Source organism: Euprymna scolopes, chromosome 2, assembly GCF_053919585.1.
Source record: "Euprymna scolopes isolate OS-2025 chromosome 2, ASM5391958v1, whole genome shotgun sequence".
Classification (NCBI taxonomy): domain Eukaryota; kingdom Metazoa; phylum Mollusca; class Cephalopoda; order Sepiida; family Sepiolidae; genus Euprymna; species Euprymna scolopes.
In genome coordinates this window covers 29,865,634-29,883,720 of record NC_136483.1, presented here as the reverse complement: position 1 = coordinate 29,883,720, position 18,087 = coordinate 29,865,634, and the positions used below count along the sequence as shown (strand labels likewise).

Sequence of the window (18,087 nt, the reverse complement as noted above, 5' to 3'; positions counted from 1 at the left end):
CCTTGTGACTGTTACCTGTAGGGAACTCCACAGGGATCTAGTGAAAGGGGCGGCCGACGACCCGCTATGTGCACGTTTGGGTTGGCAGCAGAGTGAGATCCGCTCCGCGTGGAGCTGGGCGCCAGGTTTGTGTCATCTGAACAATTCAGAGTTCTCTCTGACCTGGCGATTGGCCCGAAATGCACATCCATTCAACAACGTACAATGCAGTTCCGGGTTTTTGGAGTCGCCTGATTGTCCACGTTGTGGGACAATGGCCATAGAAAAGACTGATCATACTTTCTTCGATTGCCGCGAACAACGCCGATACTGGTCGTATGTCAGCGAGGTGACTGCTCGCATCAATCCTGAGCATCCTCGCCCAATTACCGTATCCAATGTCGTGGACAATGTGAGGCCCGCCGGCGTGGGACCGGGAAAGACAAATGGTCTACGTTACGATCCTGGCCGTGGCGAGAATGGTGATTTGGGCGTCGCGTCTGCAAGGTTGCGGGGGGTGGGGTGTTGTCTTTTTCTGATCAGGATCTTTAAACACCAACTACAGGTGAAGATCAGATGTGATAGAAGAAGGCTGCATCGTGCGGCATTTGACAGAAGATGGTTACAGGTAGCAAGTCTGTGTACGAAGAGGAGCCAAATTTGAATACGTGTTCCCCGCCTAGGTGTGGAACGCACAGTTCTGTAAAGTAAAATTTAACAAATAGCCTCTCAGCTAGCTGAGTGTGTGTTCCATCCCTCCCTGATTAGGAAGCCTCCAAGATCCCCACCCCCTCCTTTAAATTTCACCCATGGAGAGAAAGAAATACAAACTAACCCCCATTCCTTATCCACAAAATTTTCTTTTCTCCATTCGCCCCCATCTAGAGGGCATCCCCACTTAGAGGCTGACCTGCAGAAGCGAGGTTCCTTTTACAAACTTAGTGGAACGGGCAGTCTACCAACTAGACGGGGTTGGAAGGGTCCTACTAATCACCCTTCGACACAAATGAATTATCGTACCATTTTTATCTTTTTTTTTGTTTTTACATGTCAATAAAAAAATGTTTTTAAAAATTGGGAGTTAAGTATGACGTCCCCCAGTATGAAAGGGTGAATGCGGTATTATGGTGAAACTTTTGATTTTTCTGGAGTGACAAGGATGACCAACGAATCACACAATCCCCCCTTTTGAGTTGGCCATGTGCCTAAGTTTTTTGTTCAGTGTTGATTTTCAATGTATTTTTAACATGAATAAAGGATTTAATATCTCAAAGTGTAGTATCTGTTCCAGCAGATACTGCAAGCAAAGACCATATGTGGGACAACCCCACATATAAGACCTTGGTCAATGTAGGGGCAACCCTTCATACCAATTGTCACTATCCAGCTCCCCTACTCCCCGGGGAGTTGGTCCTAATTTGCTCGGTGGGAGAGCAAATAAATATCCTTTTCTTGGCCTTTTGGCCAAGATCAAAGTGTAGTATCTATTCTTACTACATGCTGTACTTATGTTTGTAACTTTGTGATATAAAATGGGGGATCACTTTTCTGTATTAATTTCATGTAAAATGATCACCCACTTTACAACCAGTCAGTCTCCAAACCATTCAAGTAATTCGCCAGATCATTCAAGTTGTTTTTGAAGGATTCCAGTTATTTTTGAAGGATTCAAGTCATTCTTAAGCTCATTCAATTCATCCTTAAGTTCATTAAAATTATTCTAAGTCATTTACTTTTTATTCAAGTCATTTCAGCCCAGTTTTCGGTCATTTTAGTTTATCTTTCATGTCAATCCTACATTCACGCATTCATTCATTACATGAGAGCACATGACTAATGGCTATCGGCCTTGTTTTTTTTTGTTTTTTTTACACATCCATTTGATGGATGTTCAAGTTATACTGTGATGCAAGTTACAATAAAATTCTGATTGTGGTTGCATTTTTCAACGCTTAACTGTAGTCTTTTTTGTAAAGACCCATTCATTGTGGAGGCACTAACGTATAGGTATTTTCTGTTAAAGGATCAATTTCATTTTTCATGGCTGCTTTCCACTGTTGGCAATTTTCTGAATTAATTACATTAATGAAGCTTTTTGGTGTATTTTCCATGGAATAGCAATCTAATTGATAATTCTCAATTCTCGATCACTAAAAATTTGGCCTTTTTCTATTTCTTGTTTTCGACTTAACCATGATTGTGGTCATCATTATTGATAATGGTTTAAACGTCGATGTCATCACTAGATGAATGAATAGACGTTTGGGGAAATATTAATTTCTCTTTTTTTTTCAAAACATTTACTCGACTACCGTCGATTCTCTCTACAAAGTGACTGAGGATTAAAGCTGGAATCGAAATTGATAAGAGATTCCTTCATGGTTACATGTGTCATGGTTACATGTGTAGTAGCCCCATAATTGATAAAAAAGTTGTTACTGTTTGTTGAAGTGTCAAACATTGTATCTACATTGTTAACTTTTGTGGTTGGGTCACCCACAATAATAGTAAATAATGTTTATTTTTGTAGGAGAGAAATAAGTTTTTGAAAAGCTGTGGTTTTTATTCGAGGTCTAATTTGATTTTGTTACTGGTGGCCATTTTTTAATTTCATGATACTTATCGATTCTTTATTTGCCTTTATCATTTTTCCAGTTTCTTCATAACTCAGCGCGAGTTCGAATTGACTAAAAGATTTAGATCGTGGGTGACCCAGCCACAAAAGTTTTCAATGTAGATACAAAAATTTCAAAGGAGACTCCATCAAAAATGCGGAGAGCTCCATTCTGGTTTATCATAGTTAAAAATGACTTGCAATCTTATTAGAATCATAAAAATTAGTAGATGTCATTTATTTTACCAGACATTTTCATTGATTTTGCTGGTTTTTATAAAAAAAAAAAAAAATTTATAGTCGATTCCTCACCTCTATAATACCTTTTCTATTTTACTAAAATGGCAATATACTAATAGTTTATAAAAGTCAGGTTTTATGGAAATAGGATGCATTTTCTACATTTTTGAGAAGGATCTATCATGAGATACTATTCAGATATTCTGGCTTAATATTAACAATGCTTCTACTCCAAAAGCATGCTTAGGCCCTACGCAATCCTCCAATAAAAGTTTTATTGAAAACTATTGCTGTGGCTTTTTTTTTTTTTTTTAGTTGCAATTGTATAATTATTATATGAAGCATAAAATTTATAAATAGCTGCTTTCTTTATTTTATTTTTTTTTAATTTGAAGGGGGAGGCATAATCTTTTGAAACTACAAAGTTATCAAGATGTTAATTGGCAATTAATAATTGTTAATTCACACTAGTTGTTCTCATCTGCAAATTTTAGCCCTTGAATCTTACTGTTTCTACGAAAATTGGGGAGGAATACCATCTATGGTGCAGATTTATTTTCATGGCAAAATGTTTAAAAGCAGTTTCGGTCTAGTGACTACTACCTACCTCAAAAAGTTGGTTAATTTCTCTAATATTTATATAGCTATGCAATATCTTATTCATAAAAGTTTGAACCAAATAAACGTTTGCTGTTTATTTTTAATGCTTCAAGTCTCCTGTTTTTAAATACCGAAATGTGCCTATTGGATGTTTACACAATTCTGCAGTTGTCACTCTCTATTCCACCCTGAAATCCAGCTTTTTTTTTTTTTTACCCTTTCTTTCTCTCTTTTTGTAGATCTCTGTTTACCTATTTTCAAACCCTATAAACTACTTCAGCTGTCCAAAGTATGACAAAAATGCATCCGGTGATGTGGTCCTAATTCGAAAAACTTTACTCCTTAGTTGTCATTACTCTCTGGTTAATTGATCCTGAGTAGTAATACAAATTAGAGCTTCCATCTAATGGTTGAAATAGAATTTAGCATCTATATGCTATTTATTCGCAAAAAGATTCGCCTACAAGTATGTGCAAACAATTTGTATATAAAATCGAACCAATTTTGTATTTGAATCATAAAAACGTTTACCAAAATCAATGAATTCAGCATTACCAACTTCAGTGTTGATATGTCACAAAACAAATCAACTGAGGAAATGTGAATATCTTGAAATATTGTTCAAATTATTTCGCCTGTTTTGTAATAAATGTCGAATGGGAAATAAGTGTATGAATGAAATACGATAATAATCGTAATTACATTTTCTTGCAATTCAATGTCAAGTGCACATGTTTTTCTACTTATTTGAATAAAGTGATTCTCGCAAATTAGTCCAATTGTTTGTGCAAATTAATTTTCGATGCACTTTGCTGCCCATGACTTTCATAAATTACATACTAAGAAAATGGTAGGCATTGTTTAAATATTTCTTATTTTCATCTTTTCATGAAATTATTTGAATGAATAGATTTTAGTCTTCAAAAAAAAAAAAATTAACTCCAACAACTGTTGTCAAACAAAAAGAGATTCCTACAAAAGTCGTTTCGTATGTGGACTCTATTTTTGTCATTTTATCGGGTTGTCTAATTAGGGTCTTCCAAGTTCTGCATTTTTATTTAAATAATTAAAGGAAATGCGTAGTATTTGTAGAGTTTGTCTGCAATTCTTTTTAGCGTTTGATTTATTAGATGGTGAGGGGGGGGATATACAAAAGGTTCGAGTTAATCAAGTAAGATTATTGTAGGAGAGAGAGGATATTTTGAAATAGCAGTTGAGATGGGAGTTGGTGAAAGGCAACGCATGCATTGACTTTGTTTAGGCAGTTGAGATTGAAAGTTTTTAAGAATCTGTAATGCAACCTATCAACTCGGCCAGAGATGGTTTGCAAGATTAAATAAATATTGTTCATATTCATCCCAAACCATGCAGTTCAATAACCCTGAATACAATGACATGATCATTTGATTTATCACGTGACAGGACCAGATAAAACCCGAGGTGATTACTTGAAAAAATATGCTAACAATAATTTGTAATTTGTTGTAGTCACAAATATGGGTGTTTCTACTGAAAATATTGAAGTTTTTATTTAAAACCTACTCGGACTACAGAAAAGTGCTCCTGACTGAATTTTTTTATTTTGGTCATAACCCAACTCCTACAAACGTTATCGATTTCTGACTTCCAATGATCAGCATAGACAACAACAGTTTAGTTATCTCTTTCTAATACTTTTTTTTTTTTTTTTTTTTTTTTTTTTTTTAGATAAGATCTATAAAAAGTTGAAAGTGGTAGTGACAGGCAAATCCTAACGATAAGATGAGTAAAATAAATGTGTCGGTGAAAGGGAGTTGAGCTTGGTAGTAGATAAACTGTTGAGCATTTGATGAAAGCTAATTGGCGGAAGTTATTAGGTGGAATTTTCTATTTTGTTCATCTTTTCTGCTGAAAGATATCTTTATTTTTGGTTTCAATGGTAACCGTTTTTATTACATATTTTACAATTCACCGAATGTTATACATATAAATGAACCCATAAAAAAGGGGGGAAAAGGGATCTTGTTCATTCACCAGCTGCTGTGAATGATTGATAACTCTGTAAATCCATCATCTTTGTTACATTGTTTAAAAATACATTGGCTTTCATTAATCTCCAGCTGTTTCATAGCCAGGACCATTATATAAAGAAGACTTGTTGAAACTAAAGCCAGTCTGTCCTTGTTTCATATAAGCCTTTGCCATAATAGTAGGAAATACAATGCATACATGGTTTCTTGTCTAAGGCTCAAACATTAACCTAGTATCACTTGATAGTTTTCTGGGAGAGAGGTCGTCTTTGTTATGTAGATTTTATACTTAAGCCCCTTACGATGGAGGATTATAATGCTAATCTTATTTTCATTTTATTAACTAGCAGAAAGACATCCGACCTTTCATGAGGAACTCTTATCTTTTTGCATGAAATTTATAACAATATTATCCTTTTTATTTTTTAATTTTATAATATTCAGTTTTGGGGGGTAAGGACTGAAATATGTACATTAATTGAAAAGTTTTCATAAATTAATCATCTTTAATCCCTTGAAGAACATCAATAAGAAATCCTCTGTGTCCCTCCTTCACACCATAGACTGTTTCATAACATTTTCTTTTAGTTCTATAAGTTATAAGTAAAATAACATAAAATTTATTTAAGCACGAATGCAGCCACCACAATGATAACCTTTTAATCAAAATGGAATATTCTTATCAAAGTACCTTGGGTTATGTAGTTTAAGAATATTAGTGACCTGGCAAGACCACAGAGGGCAGACAACCAAGCAAATAAAACCCTAAGCAAGATTCATCCCAAAGCAGGAAAACTGAAGCTGGCTTGCCAGGACACTATAGATATAAATGTAAACAAATTCGGGCATATTTTATTGGTTTGAAAGTTTTGGTTCTTTCTTACCAATTGTCATAAAATTTTGACCATAGAAAAGTATAATTTTTAAAAAGCCTTCAAATTTTCATGCAGTTTTGTCTATGGAACCAAAAGCATGAGCATTTCAATATTTAATTTGGCTACGAGTATAGATATATCCATACATATATGCATGCACGCACACGTGTGTGTGTGTGTGAATGCATATATGTATATATATAGATATATCTACGCTCGTAGCCAAATTAAACACACACACCACCACTTTTTTTTTTTTTAAGTACCAAATCTCAGCAACTATTGATCAGAATTTAACAAATGAAGGCTCGTTAGAAAGGTAGTGAGCTGAATTGTGTAGTGGGCTATGTGACATTTACCTTTAAGGTCGCATATTAATGGGATTACCCAGAGCCTAATTTGGCACTTTTTTACAGCCATAAAATTTTTCCATAAAGTTGTATCTTTCCACTCTCAAAAGATCTTTTAAAATTACCTCTATTATAGGTTTTCGAAGGTGCTGAAAACGAAAATAACGTTTAAAATTCCAGGGAATGGGTAATTTTCAAGATATGAAGAAATTAGTTTCAAAAAGTGGGGATCACATTTCTATATTTAATGTAAAATGAACACCTACTTGTTTCCTGGAATTTTAAACGTTATTTTCATTTTCAGCACTCTCCAAAACTTATAGTGGTAATTTTAAAGGATTTTTTGAGGGTGAAAAGATACTGCACCTTTTACCTTTTCAATCAGACATTTAGGAGTCACTTTTTTTCGCCAATATGTTTTCAAAAGTCATCCTTTTCGATGGACTAGCCTTAATTTAAACCTCCTCCACTTCTGGTTTGGTGATGGATGCAACGGCAAAGACGTGACTTTTTCTTTTCGCATTCTTTTCCTCCTTCGCGATACAGGTTCGAGCCTGCCTACTACCTTTTTTTTTTTTTTTTTTTTTTTATTTTGCTCAACACACACCTCCAAACACTCGGCAACTATAATAATAAATACAGAATCTGCATTAATCAAAATATCATATTTAAGTGTATTTTATGACAGTCAATGACAGGTGGCTTGCTAGTGTGTATGTGTGTGTATATATATATATATATATATATATATATATATATATATATAGTCAAATATCAAACGTGTATTACCATCCCTACTCTCTGAAACATGAACCTTGTACCGGTCACATGTAGCACAGGTCAACGCTGCCATAGACACATTTTTGGTTTAAAGTGGGATAGTCTTGTCTCTAATACATGTCATAAATAAGGTCAAAACAACCAATATTGCTACCATTGTTATTAAGAACCAGATGCATTGGGTGGGTCATCTTATCCAGTTTGATGACTATTGACTCTCAAAACAGTTGTTTTATGGTGAGCTCCTTCTTGGCAAAGGACCCCAGCACTAGCCCCCAAAAAACCTTTTTGTGATAGCATCAAGGAGTCTGGTGAGCTTTCATGTTCCTGTTGACAGTCAGGAGTCCCTAACGTATGATTACAAGCAGTGGAAGGTACTGATACAGGGGTACAGAACAGCCAAGATAGACTGAGCAAAGTTCAAAAGAGCATGTAGGAAACCACCTTGCTGCCCAATCATGGAGATCTGTAAGGCGTGTGACTTAGCTCTGTTGTCCAAGGCAGGTCTAGTTAATCACATGAAAGTGCACAATTATACGGGTTTCGTTGCTGCTGTTTTCATCCAAACCAATGACCGTCTTCAGTGTCATGTCTGCTTGAGGGTGTGCAAGTAGTAGGACTGAAAAGTCATCTTCGGGCATGTGTCAGTTCAGTGACTGAGGGAGTGGCACTCGTTTGACAAGATGTGGCAATCATCGTGTGTGTGTGTGTGTGTGTGTGTGTGTGTATATATATATATATGATTGTGGGTTTCTCAGACGGAACTACAATTTTGTAAGAAATTCTTAATGTTTATTTGAATTTGTGAAATACATATTTTTTTATTTGGTTATTAATGTTTAAATACGCAATCAAAACCAATTGTTCTATACTTTTTATTAGATGTTTTTTTTGTAACAGAAATCATCCGTAGAAAATATAAAAATATGACTCTGATTTCTGACTCCTACTCTTAACTTTTGCCCCAAAACTGTCGATTCTGACTTGCCATCATCAGAATGATCAGTCGTTTGAAAAAGAATCCTAATTTTTTAGTCTGTTTTACCACATGTTTCATACTGGTTTTCCACCAAATCTTTATCTGCAAGTGTTGGTGTTGTATTTTTCTTTTTTTGTCAAAATCTAACAATTTTAATTACAAAGAAAATAAAGTCCTGCAATAAAATTACCATTGATTCAAAGGCTCGGGCCACTACACAACGATCTGAAGAAAGGATTGAATGAATTTAACAATTCTTGTGAAGACCTATAATATGTGAGACTATTCAACTTGGCATAAATGAAACATTTTCCTGACAGGATTATTTTAAAGATCATTTTAATTATTAAAGATCACTGCTGATTGTTCTTTTATTTGTTCTATTTTTTACTTGTGCCAATCCTTTTGAAGAAATTCATTAGCAAGCTCTACATTGAGGTCACAGAATATGACTCCTTCGCAAAGAATAATTAGTATTTAAACAACTATGTTAATCATTGTACTTTAGCCGAAGTATTTCTATATGGGTTTTCTCAAATGATCCGGAATTTTAAAGGCAAGTTATGAAAATCTTCCACTCCTTTATGGGTGGGTTGTTAAAATTCCCAAGATAATTTTTTTTTTTTAACTTTCACAATTTTCACTAACCATAAAGTACATTTACAAATGGTAGTACTTAAAATAATAATGAAAACTTATTTCTTATATACTATATAAAAAGCACTCCCACCCTAAGTCTTGATAGTCAGGATCTATTATTTTGATAGAAAATCAATCACTACCATGATATTGAACATGTTAGCTATATTTCTTTTGGTCTGCTTTGTGTTGCATTTAGATTTTTTTTTCTTTATTAATGGTTCCAATATTGATTTCATATCTATGCTGATTGCTATTCTTTGAACAATCTAGCATATGGACACGCTTTTCAAACCTCATGTTCTTCAGTGTGGCTATTAATCAGTTATTTATTTTTTTATTTGATATGTTCTTGTACGCACACTTTCATTATATAGGTGAACACTGCAAACAAAGAGTACATAAACATGTTCATAATGATACATTTATAATTCAATATATAGTACCAGTACATACCCTGCATTGGTTGGGAAGTGGAGAATCAATTGAAAAAGATTCAACTATCACTCTTGCAAATATTTGCTGAATTCCAGTTCAACCCCTCATCCTTGGGAATGGGTTCGCTGAAAAATGAAATCTAACTAAAGAATTAGACATTGTTTGAAAAAACAACCTTGATTTTAAAACTTTCTCTCACACACACTCACACACATATGTACACACCTTTCAATCAACTTTTTCTCTCATTCCTCAAAAATATCATGTAGATTATTTATTAAAACATGGGAAAGGACATTAATTTCTGAACAAAATGGCGGTACTCTGAGGATTTAAAGTGTTTAGCTTTTTAAACTAACTATTTTAAAACTACCTTTAAATCTGTATCCACAGCGTTTTATGGTTGATGGGCATATTACTATATAAATTATCAAGGCTACCAGGGCGTTGTTTAGGAAGGAGGACCCGTGTAATTCCCATCTTCCACTATATTCTTAATATTTATTAATAATTTTCATAGGTGATTCAGAGGAAAACTTTTCAAAAAGCTACATTTCTCATGAATTTCTTGAAGGAAAAACATTTTTATTCCAATCATTTAGTCATTGATGACACTAAATTGATGAATATTACAGTAAATCTTTTCCTATTACTTGCATGAGATCATACTAAATCAGAATATATAAGGTTTGTAAGTGTATCTTTTTGTAGTTTTAGTTGAATCTTTCTAAAGGAAAGCTGTCTTTTCTATGTGCCCTGTTAAAACTTTGTGTATTAAAGATACTTACAAACGTTGTATATATTAGCATTCATACAAATAAACATTAAAGCTGATACGTTTTTCTATACTTTGGGTCATTAACTTTCCCAACAGTATTAGTCCATAAATGATCACAAAAATCTGCAATCGTCAAAGCAGCTTCCATTTAAAAAGAAAAACATGTGGCTTGGAGAGCCTGCGTTGAAATCTTCAAATGTGGATAATATTATCATTATATTTACTCTTCTCTTCAGAGTATTACTTTTTGATTAAATATAAATTATTAAATTAAAACAAAAGTATAATAAATTTAACATAACTGAAGTGAAACTCCGAAAATCCTGCCATAGATTCAAGATGGAACTTAATTTCGATTTTGACTTAAAATAAGTTTTGCTTCTCTGAATACACCCCCCCTTCCTCTTCAGGTGAATAGTGGATGAGAATTAATGGTTGTCATGACTTCTCATCTGCATGCATTAAAGTTCCCATCAACGAGCTATGGTTGACATGCTTCAACAACCGTGATGTGTTACACCGACTTATTTAATCTTTTTGATGCGTTACTTTCTTTCTGTCTTATCAACAAATATCGTTTACCTTTTCTGTATTAAATTTTAAGGTACATCTTTCAGTCAACCACAACTTTGTTACCTATTTATTTGGCAGAATTTATTATCTCAAACAAAATATTTCTCTAAAAAATTTTCAAAAAACAATTTTTTTATTATTATACTGATTGTTAAATCTGTTTTCCTGTAAGCTTTCTTATTGACATCGAAAAAGGCAATAGTTTAAAGTATAAAAAATTGCCTTTTAAAAAATCCTATATAAAAAAAGTCTGAAAATTAAATTCATCGGAATGCATTCTATTTCTTTGTAAACAAGTCAATCATTTTAATTTATTAAAAAAAAATGAATTGGTGAATTTTGAAAATTGAAAGGAATTATTTAAACTGATTTTAAAATTCTTAGTAAATCTCCATCTATTAATACAATTGGGTTAAAGCAATTTTTCAATGATATTTAAAGTAGTATCAAATATATTGTTTTTATATTTGAGAATGGTTCAAAGCGGCAATTGAAACTCGAGTTCCCATGCAGAAGTTCTATAGCAAACCCCACTCTCCCTAATGGTTTACTTCTACTTGCGCAGTTGCCATTGCTCAAAGGTAGCATGCATACCGTACATTTATCTGATATAAGTCCAGTACAAATAGACAAAGGTTTATAGAAGCTAGAAGTAATTGTAAGAAAGAAATAGTGACAGCTATAAAAGAATACACCAAAATCACCAGAAAAATCATCGAAGCATCGAAATGAGGAAATTGTGATTTCTGGAAAATTTACAACAGTGTAGTAAATAATGGGCAATTCATAATTCCCCCACTATCTCATAATCATGAGGTTGCTTGCACAACTTTCCCAGCTGTACTGACATGCAGAAGTTCAAATGTAATATGAAGAGACATCTTGCTGCTCAACTCCCTGCATAGTATCCCTGCAACTTCTGTATTTGATAGTAGCTCCCTACATCAAAGTTGCACTGTGCCTTGTTTTAGGTTAAAAATGTAAAAAAGAAAAAAAATTTAGTTTGACAACTCGGCTGTTGTCAAACCGACATATTTAAGATTTAACTAAACGACTTAAATCTTAGAATTTTCAATGAACAATAGTTGCTTGTTTTGGGATAATGATTTTACATTGTCTAGAGATTCACCTTAATGATTGCATTAAATTCCCAAATTCTTTACAGAATATTCTTAATGTTGTACTTTACTTGTTCAGTTGGAGAAATAGAAATATGTTCCGTTTGTTGCATCGATGATAAATCTAAAAATGAACTATGAAGTTGCCATTGTGCAAATGATAACCAGCTAAATAGTGGCGAGAGCTTTCTAATGATGCTCTGTCCAATTTTCAAAATAGAAGGGAGTGTCAAACTGGTGACTCCAGTCAATGGGAAATTCCAAGTATGCCGTCCAGGATGTATAGCAATGTGTTAGAATGTCCGCATGTAATTGTTTCGAATAAAGTAATTCCGCTAATCAATAACTTCTGTGGATTTCAAAAGTATGGCTGACGCTCCTTTCATAAACAATACTCATCTATTAATAAAATTTTGAGACAAATTCTGTGTTCTTGATTCAACTGGACTAGAGCTTGTTTAATTATGGACAAATATTTTGGTGAAAAGCAGGAGGAGGCTAATGGGGCAATAATTTAATAGGTCAGTTCTTTCACAAGAATTCTTGTAAACAGGTATCACAAAAACAGTTTTCCAGCAGTTGAGAAAGCAAGATTCGTTAAGGCATTTGTTGTAAAGTTTGGAGAGGACTGGAGCAACCTCAGCAGAGCACTGTTTTAATAGCACAGCCGGGATGAGATCGGATCCACATGCTTTTGAGATGTCAAAGCTTTTTATGATATCATGCACCTGATAAGAGGTGATTTTCAAATCATCTAGTGTGGTGTCAGTCTGCAAAGGAAAGTCAGGGAGAGAGTGGTTTGTTGGGTCTAATGTTTGAAGCAAACTGACTGACAAGCATGTTATCCTTCTCGGTTACCATGCAAACAACCTCATGATTGTTGGATAGTAGGGGAATTGTTGATTGCCCATTATTTACTACACTGTTGTACATTTTCCAGAAATCATGATTTCCTAATTTCTGTACTTTGATGTGTTTTCTGGCGATTTTCAGTGTATTCTCTTTTAGCTGTTATTTCTTTCTTACAATTACTTTTAGCTTCTATAAACTTTTGTCTGTTTGTATTGGACTTAAGTCAGATAAATCTGCTGTATGCATGCTGCCTTTGAGCAATGGTAGCTGCACAAGTAGAAGTAAATCATTGGGGAGAGTGGGGTTTGCTATAGATCTTCTGCATGGGAACATGTTTCAATTGCTGCTTTGAACCATTCAGTGGTCTCCTTTGCGCACTGTTTTGCAGGAAAACATTTCCCTTATGGGGCATCCCTGAGATCCCTGATGGTTTCCCAGTCAGCCTTCTTATAATACCTTGTCATTTTGAGCAATGGCTCTTCAGCTTTGGGTCGATAATTTAGGTCGATTTCTACCATTATCACAGCATGATCAGTATTTCCGAGTGAGCTATGGGCACTTGTTACACAATCATCGGGCACCGTGGTCAGAAAGAGATCTAGAAGTGAGGCTTGTTGATCTGTTTAAAAACTGATTTTCTTTTCTCATCTATTGTAAACCAAAACATTTCTCTTTCCTCTTTTCTTTCAGGTCTGTGACGGATCCACGAGATGGAAAACGGGTGGCCTTGAAGAAGATGCCCAATGTCTTCCAGAACCTCATTTCTTCAAAACGCGTTTATCGGGAGTTGAGGATGCTTTGTCATTTTAAACATGAAAATGTGAGTTTGTTTATCTTTAGTTTCTGTTGGTGATTTTTACAATTTCCTCACTAATTATATATATGAAATGAGAAAAAATAATGTAAAAAATATATACTTCTGCATATATATTTAATCGTTGATTCAATAGGGAGATTACATCAATTAGGGGTGCGAGATAAATATGCTCTTTATACCTAGCTATTTAGAAGTTTAATGCTTTCATTAGAAGAGGAGAGAAAGCGTTAGGTAATATATTAGAGATATAAATTAGTCAAAAACATCCCTCCCCCCTCCCCCCCAAAAAAACTATATCTAAAAGCAATTAATAAATTCATGATAGATATAAGATGAAAAGTCTACCATCATGATCTAAACCTTAGTTTAAAGTAAACCCAAGAGATTATCCCCTCCTTATTACATTTCTCGACCCTCAATGACCCAACATAATCCCCTCTTCATCTGAATACTATATCCCAACTGAGAAAGCAGGAAAGATTGGCAGCCCAAGGCTATGGATTAAAATCAATATCTTTTCTTAGGGCCAATGAGCACCTAGAAGAATTTGAAAATCACTTGTTTAACAAGTACCCCAACCCAATAGTTAAAAAAAAAATTAAAAAAAATTAAATAGCTTCACACTAAAGTTAAAAATAAAACAGAACTATTTGTGCCTGCTGACGAAACATTATTACAAATTTAATTACCAACCTTACAATGATTTAATATACAATGAGCTAAATATATCCTATAAAATAACTCACCACACCTCATTAATGACCAAGCAAAGAATTTGCTAACCACCTTGCATATAATTAACTACACAGAAATACTAACCCCAGTTATTCCAAGAATCTTTTTAAAATACCATAAAGTAAACTTCACCAGTAACCCATCTATCAGACTAATATGCTTTTCCAAATCAGACTTGGGGGGGGGGGGTAAGTAAAAATATCCTAGACAGTCATCCCCCACTATAATTTTTTTTCCTCTGGCAATGTTATCAAATCCAAGTTAAGCTTCATAACTTTTGACGGATAACTACTACCAATGCATATTTCCTATTCTATTAAATAAGGCACTTCTAGCAAAACAATTCGGATCTCTCCTTTTTTTACTAGCCAGAAAAACACTATTACAGTTTGATAATGATCTTTGAACTAGAAAAGACATCCAGACTACTTCAACAAAACCTAGATGGTATAAGACCATTATTGAATTAAAAGAATTTTTTAGTAGCTTCAGCTTTAATATAACGATAGAAAATGAGAAAAATACTTCAAACCTCCTAGATGAAGGATCCTATTGTCATTACCGTAACCCTAATCTCACTACACTGTTCATAAATTCTCCAATCACCCTAGATTTGTCATTAAAGCAATCCCAGAATCAATATTGAATAGAATATCTAATTTGTCCACCAACTATAGCATTTCCGCAGATACAACACCGCCCTAGCTAAATATAGAGAAAAAATACAAGACCACCCAATTTTAATTAGCATAATTAAAATAAACATTCAACTCATAATTTATATAGAGCACCCCCCAAAGAATTAACATGCAGAATTACATAATTACATTATCTGCATTTCCAATAATAATAACTCAAATCTCAAACCACTTAAACTCTTTCTCTAAGAACACATTCAAGGCAAAAAAACTACCCTAACTAATCTAATAAGAGACCTAAAACAAAAACCTTAATTTTTCCTTAAAATAGAAAATACTAAATAAATCTAGATCCTACAGCCTAGGCTCACATTACTGCTTCCTTTGCAACGCAGAGGCTACAGCTATTATTACAGCACCTAAAAAATGAAGCCTCTTAAACTCCAAATCAGAAATTATATCCCAATGTAGACACAAAAAAAAATTTAAATGCAAAAACCATCTAAAATCTGCCAATAAACCTCCTTCTAATCGAGACTAATCTCTGTCGGCTCCTATCTCTACTGCCTTACAAAAACTTTACCACCTCCCTATTACTATATCATTGCTTGCTATGGAAAGATAACCCACTCCCTCATACATATCTAGGTATGCAACCATTATCTGGCATTGGATATACCTCCCCTTTTATAAGACTTCAACCTGTTAATCCCTGCACAGTGGTTCATCCCTTTTTTTACTTATTATTCTACTATATCTCGGCTATAAGAAAATATCCCACTCACTACCCATCACCATACTATGTTTCAACTATAGACTAAATACCTCACCCTAACACTCTCAAACCACCCCTACATGCATCTTCCTCGTCCCCCTGACATATGCATTTAACGTGCATCTCTTGACCCCAATCTTGATATACAATAGTAGTATTCTTACATCTCTTTCCCTCTACCTTCCCTCTTCCTCTGATTTGGTATTGCTCCTCCTGCTATTTTACTTTATTCATATCTGTTGATTTCTTGACTATATTTTTTTTTTAATCCAAGCTCTCTACGTCTAAACCTACGTTTTTGTTTCCACGTATGTATATTCAGGTATTATTGAAAGCAAAAAAAAAAAAAAACACTGTATTAACTTACCTCTCCTGAAGCACAATCCTACATGTGGACTTCTTAAATCCACCACCACATGGCAGTCCCATTAACACTCTGGATGCCTTGGGAAATTTGAACAGATTATATCACACTTGGACTTCAACCTGTAATCCTAATCATCTTTTGTGGTGAGTAGAAGATGCCCTCTCTACATCTTTAGCATCCCTATATATAAGGAATTGAATATTCCACCACCCGCCATCATCTTTTACTCTGTATCCCCTTGTCAACTGGATCATAGAAATTGAACAGCCCTTATTTACACCAAATCTTTTGTTGATATACAATACACTAATAATGACAGGTATTTTTCTGATTACTTACATGTTCAAATTTGACTTAATGACAACGGGTTTCATTTCTATTCCTGTTACATAACTACGTTTTTTTTTTTTGTTTTTATTTTATTTTTTATTCCTTAATTTTTCATTATTTTATATTTTTATTTATTTTATTCCTTATTTCATAATTTATATTTGCTTTTTCTGATATATATATACTGACTTAATTCATCCTTTATTTCAAGAACCCCCCCTCTCTATTCATACTCTCTAGTTCCACATGATTGTAAGAGCATCCACCTTTACATCCTACTGCTCCTTTCCCCTATTGCTTCGCGATATTAAATGTACATCTCCATATATCGATGCACATATTGAACACATACCTCATTACGTAACCATGGCAACCCCCTTAACCACATTACATACCATTTATATCCACTATGTGATATCCACAATTTTCATTCTATATCGCATTAATTACTGTAGTTTACCTATCGTCCTTCCTCCACATTTACAATATTTCACCTTCTTCCTCTTACACCCCATTATTTCTCTCTTAATGTAGTTATCGCTAGATGTCACATCTCTAATATGTTATCTAGCACCTTCTCTCTTCTTCTGATGAGAAGCATTATGCTTCGAAATAGTATCAGGGACCTTTTTTTTTTTCCAGATTTTTTTTAATTGTTTTATCTTGTAAATTTGGTAATTAAGAGATTTTTCCTATTTCGAAAATGCTATAATTTTCAGATCAGAAGACTAACCATGTGTCAAGAGTGAACATGTTTTGTTAATGTTGTCTAAATGAGGTTATGTCAATTTTTAAATAAAAATTTCCTGTTCCTTATTGAAATGCATGGCGATTCAAGTTTTATTACTGGAATGTTTTTCTAGTATAAATAAAAACTATGCCAACTTTGAAAATATTTTTTTAAAGTGCCAAAAAACAAAACAAAATAATCCTAAATACTTCTGATAAATGTAAAACAGTTTTCATTTGTTTAACATTGTTTTTTCAATTAGTATTTGGAATTCTCGAAGTTGAAAAGATATGAATAAAAATGGTTTCCTATTTTATCTTGACTCTTTGGACTGCATTGCATCTCAAGTGTATTTATCTTAAAGAATACAGTATTGATTCCATCTTTTAGATAATGTTCTCAAGAAACTGTCCATTCTTATATATTAGCTAATGAATAATTTTGATTTCTATAAATTAACAATCTATTCCTCCTTTGCATATTTCAGACAATGATCTTGAAAAATTTGTTTGAATCTGCCCATTTTGAATCTAAAATAAAAATCGATAAAACTTAATTAGGAAAAACGTTAAAACCTAACATTCATTTTGCTAGTTGTTGGTATAAGACTAAAAAACAAAATTCTTCATGAATAAACTACAATGTAACAAATCTGTTCTCAACAAATTGCAACGGTCATTACATTGTAATGGCATCATAACAGTAGAATGGTTAGCACTTCAATGTCTTCTAGTAGATCATCTTACTTTCCAAGCATCTTCCGGAAAGCAAAATCAGCAAAAAATTGACTAAAAATATTTGTATTCATTATAATGAAATAATACTGAATGCAATTGAATTTTTGATATGCTTCAGAAAGATATGTGGGATG

At 33.6% G+C, this 18,087-nt stretch overlaps 1 protein-coding gene and 1 pseudogene across 2 annotated transcripts in view; both read left to right on the top strand.

The window, feature by feature from the left end:
* Nucleotides 1-18,087, top strand: part of LOC145290427 (serine/threonine-protein kinase NLK-like) — a 244,202-nt gene that overhangs the window by 160,820 nt on the left and 65,295 nt on the right. For both annotated transcript variants that reach the window (XR_013869317.1, XM_080136487.1), the window contains exon 2: nt 13,515-13,644. Coding sequence is in view for 1 of the 2 variants with exons in the window: in XM_080136487.1 (XP_079992613.1) it covers nt 13,515-13,644 (130 nt within the window). In the remaining variant the exon portion in view is untranslated. The remainder of the gene's footprint in view (nt 1-13,514; nt 13,645-18,087) is intronic.
* On the top strand, nt 1,423-1,560 carry LOC145242713 (U2 spliceosomal RNA; annotated as a pseudogene).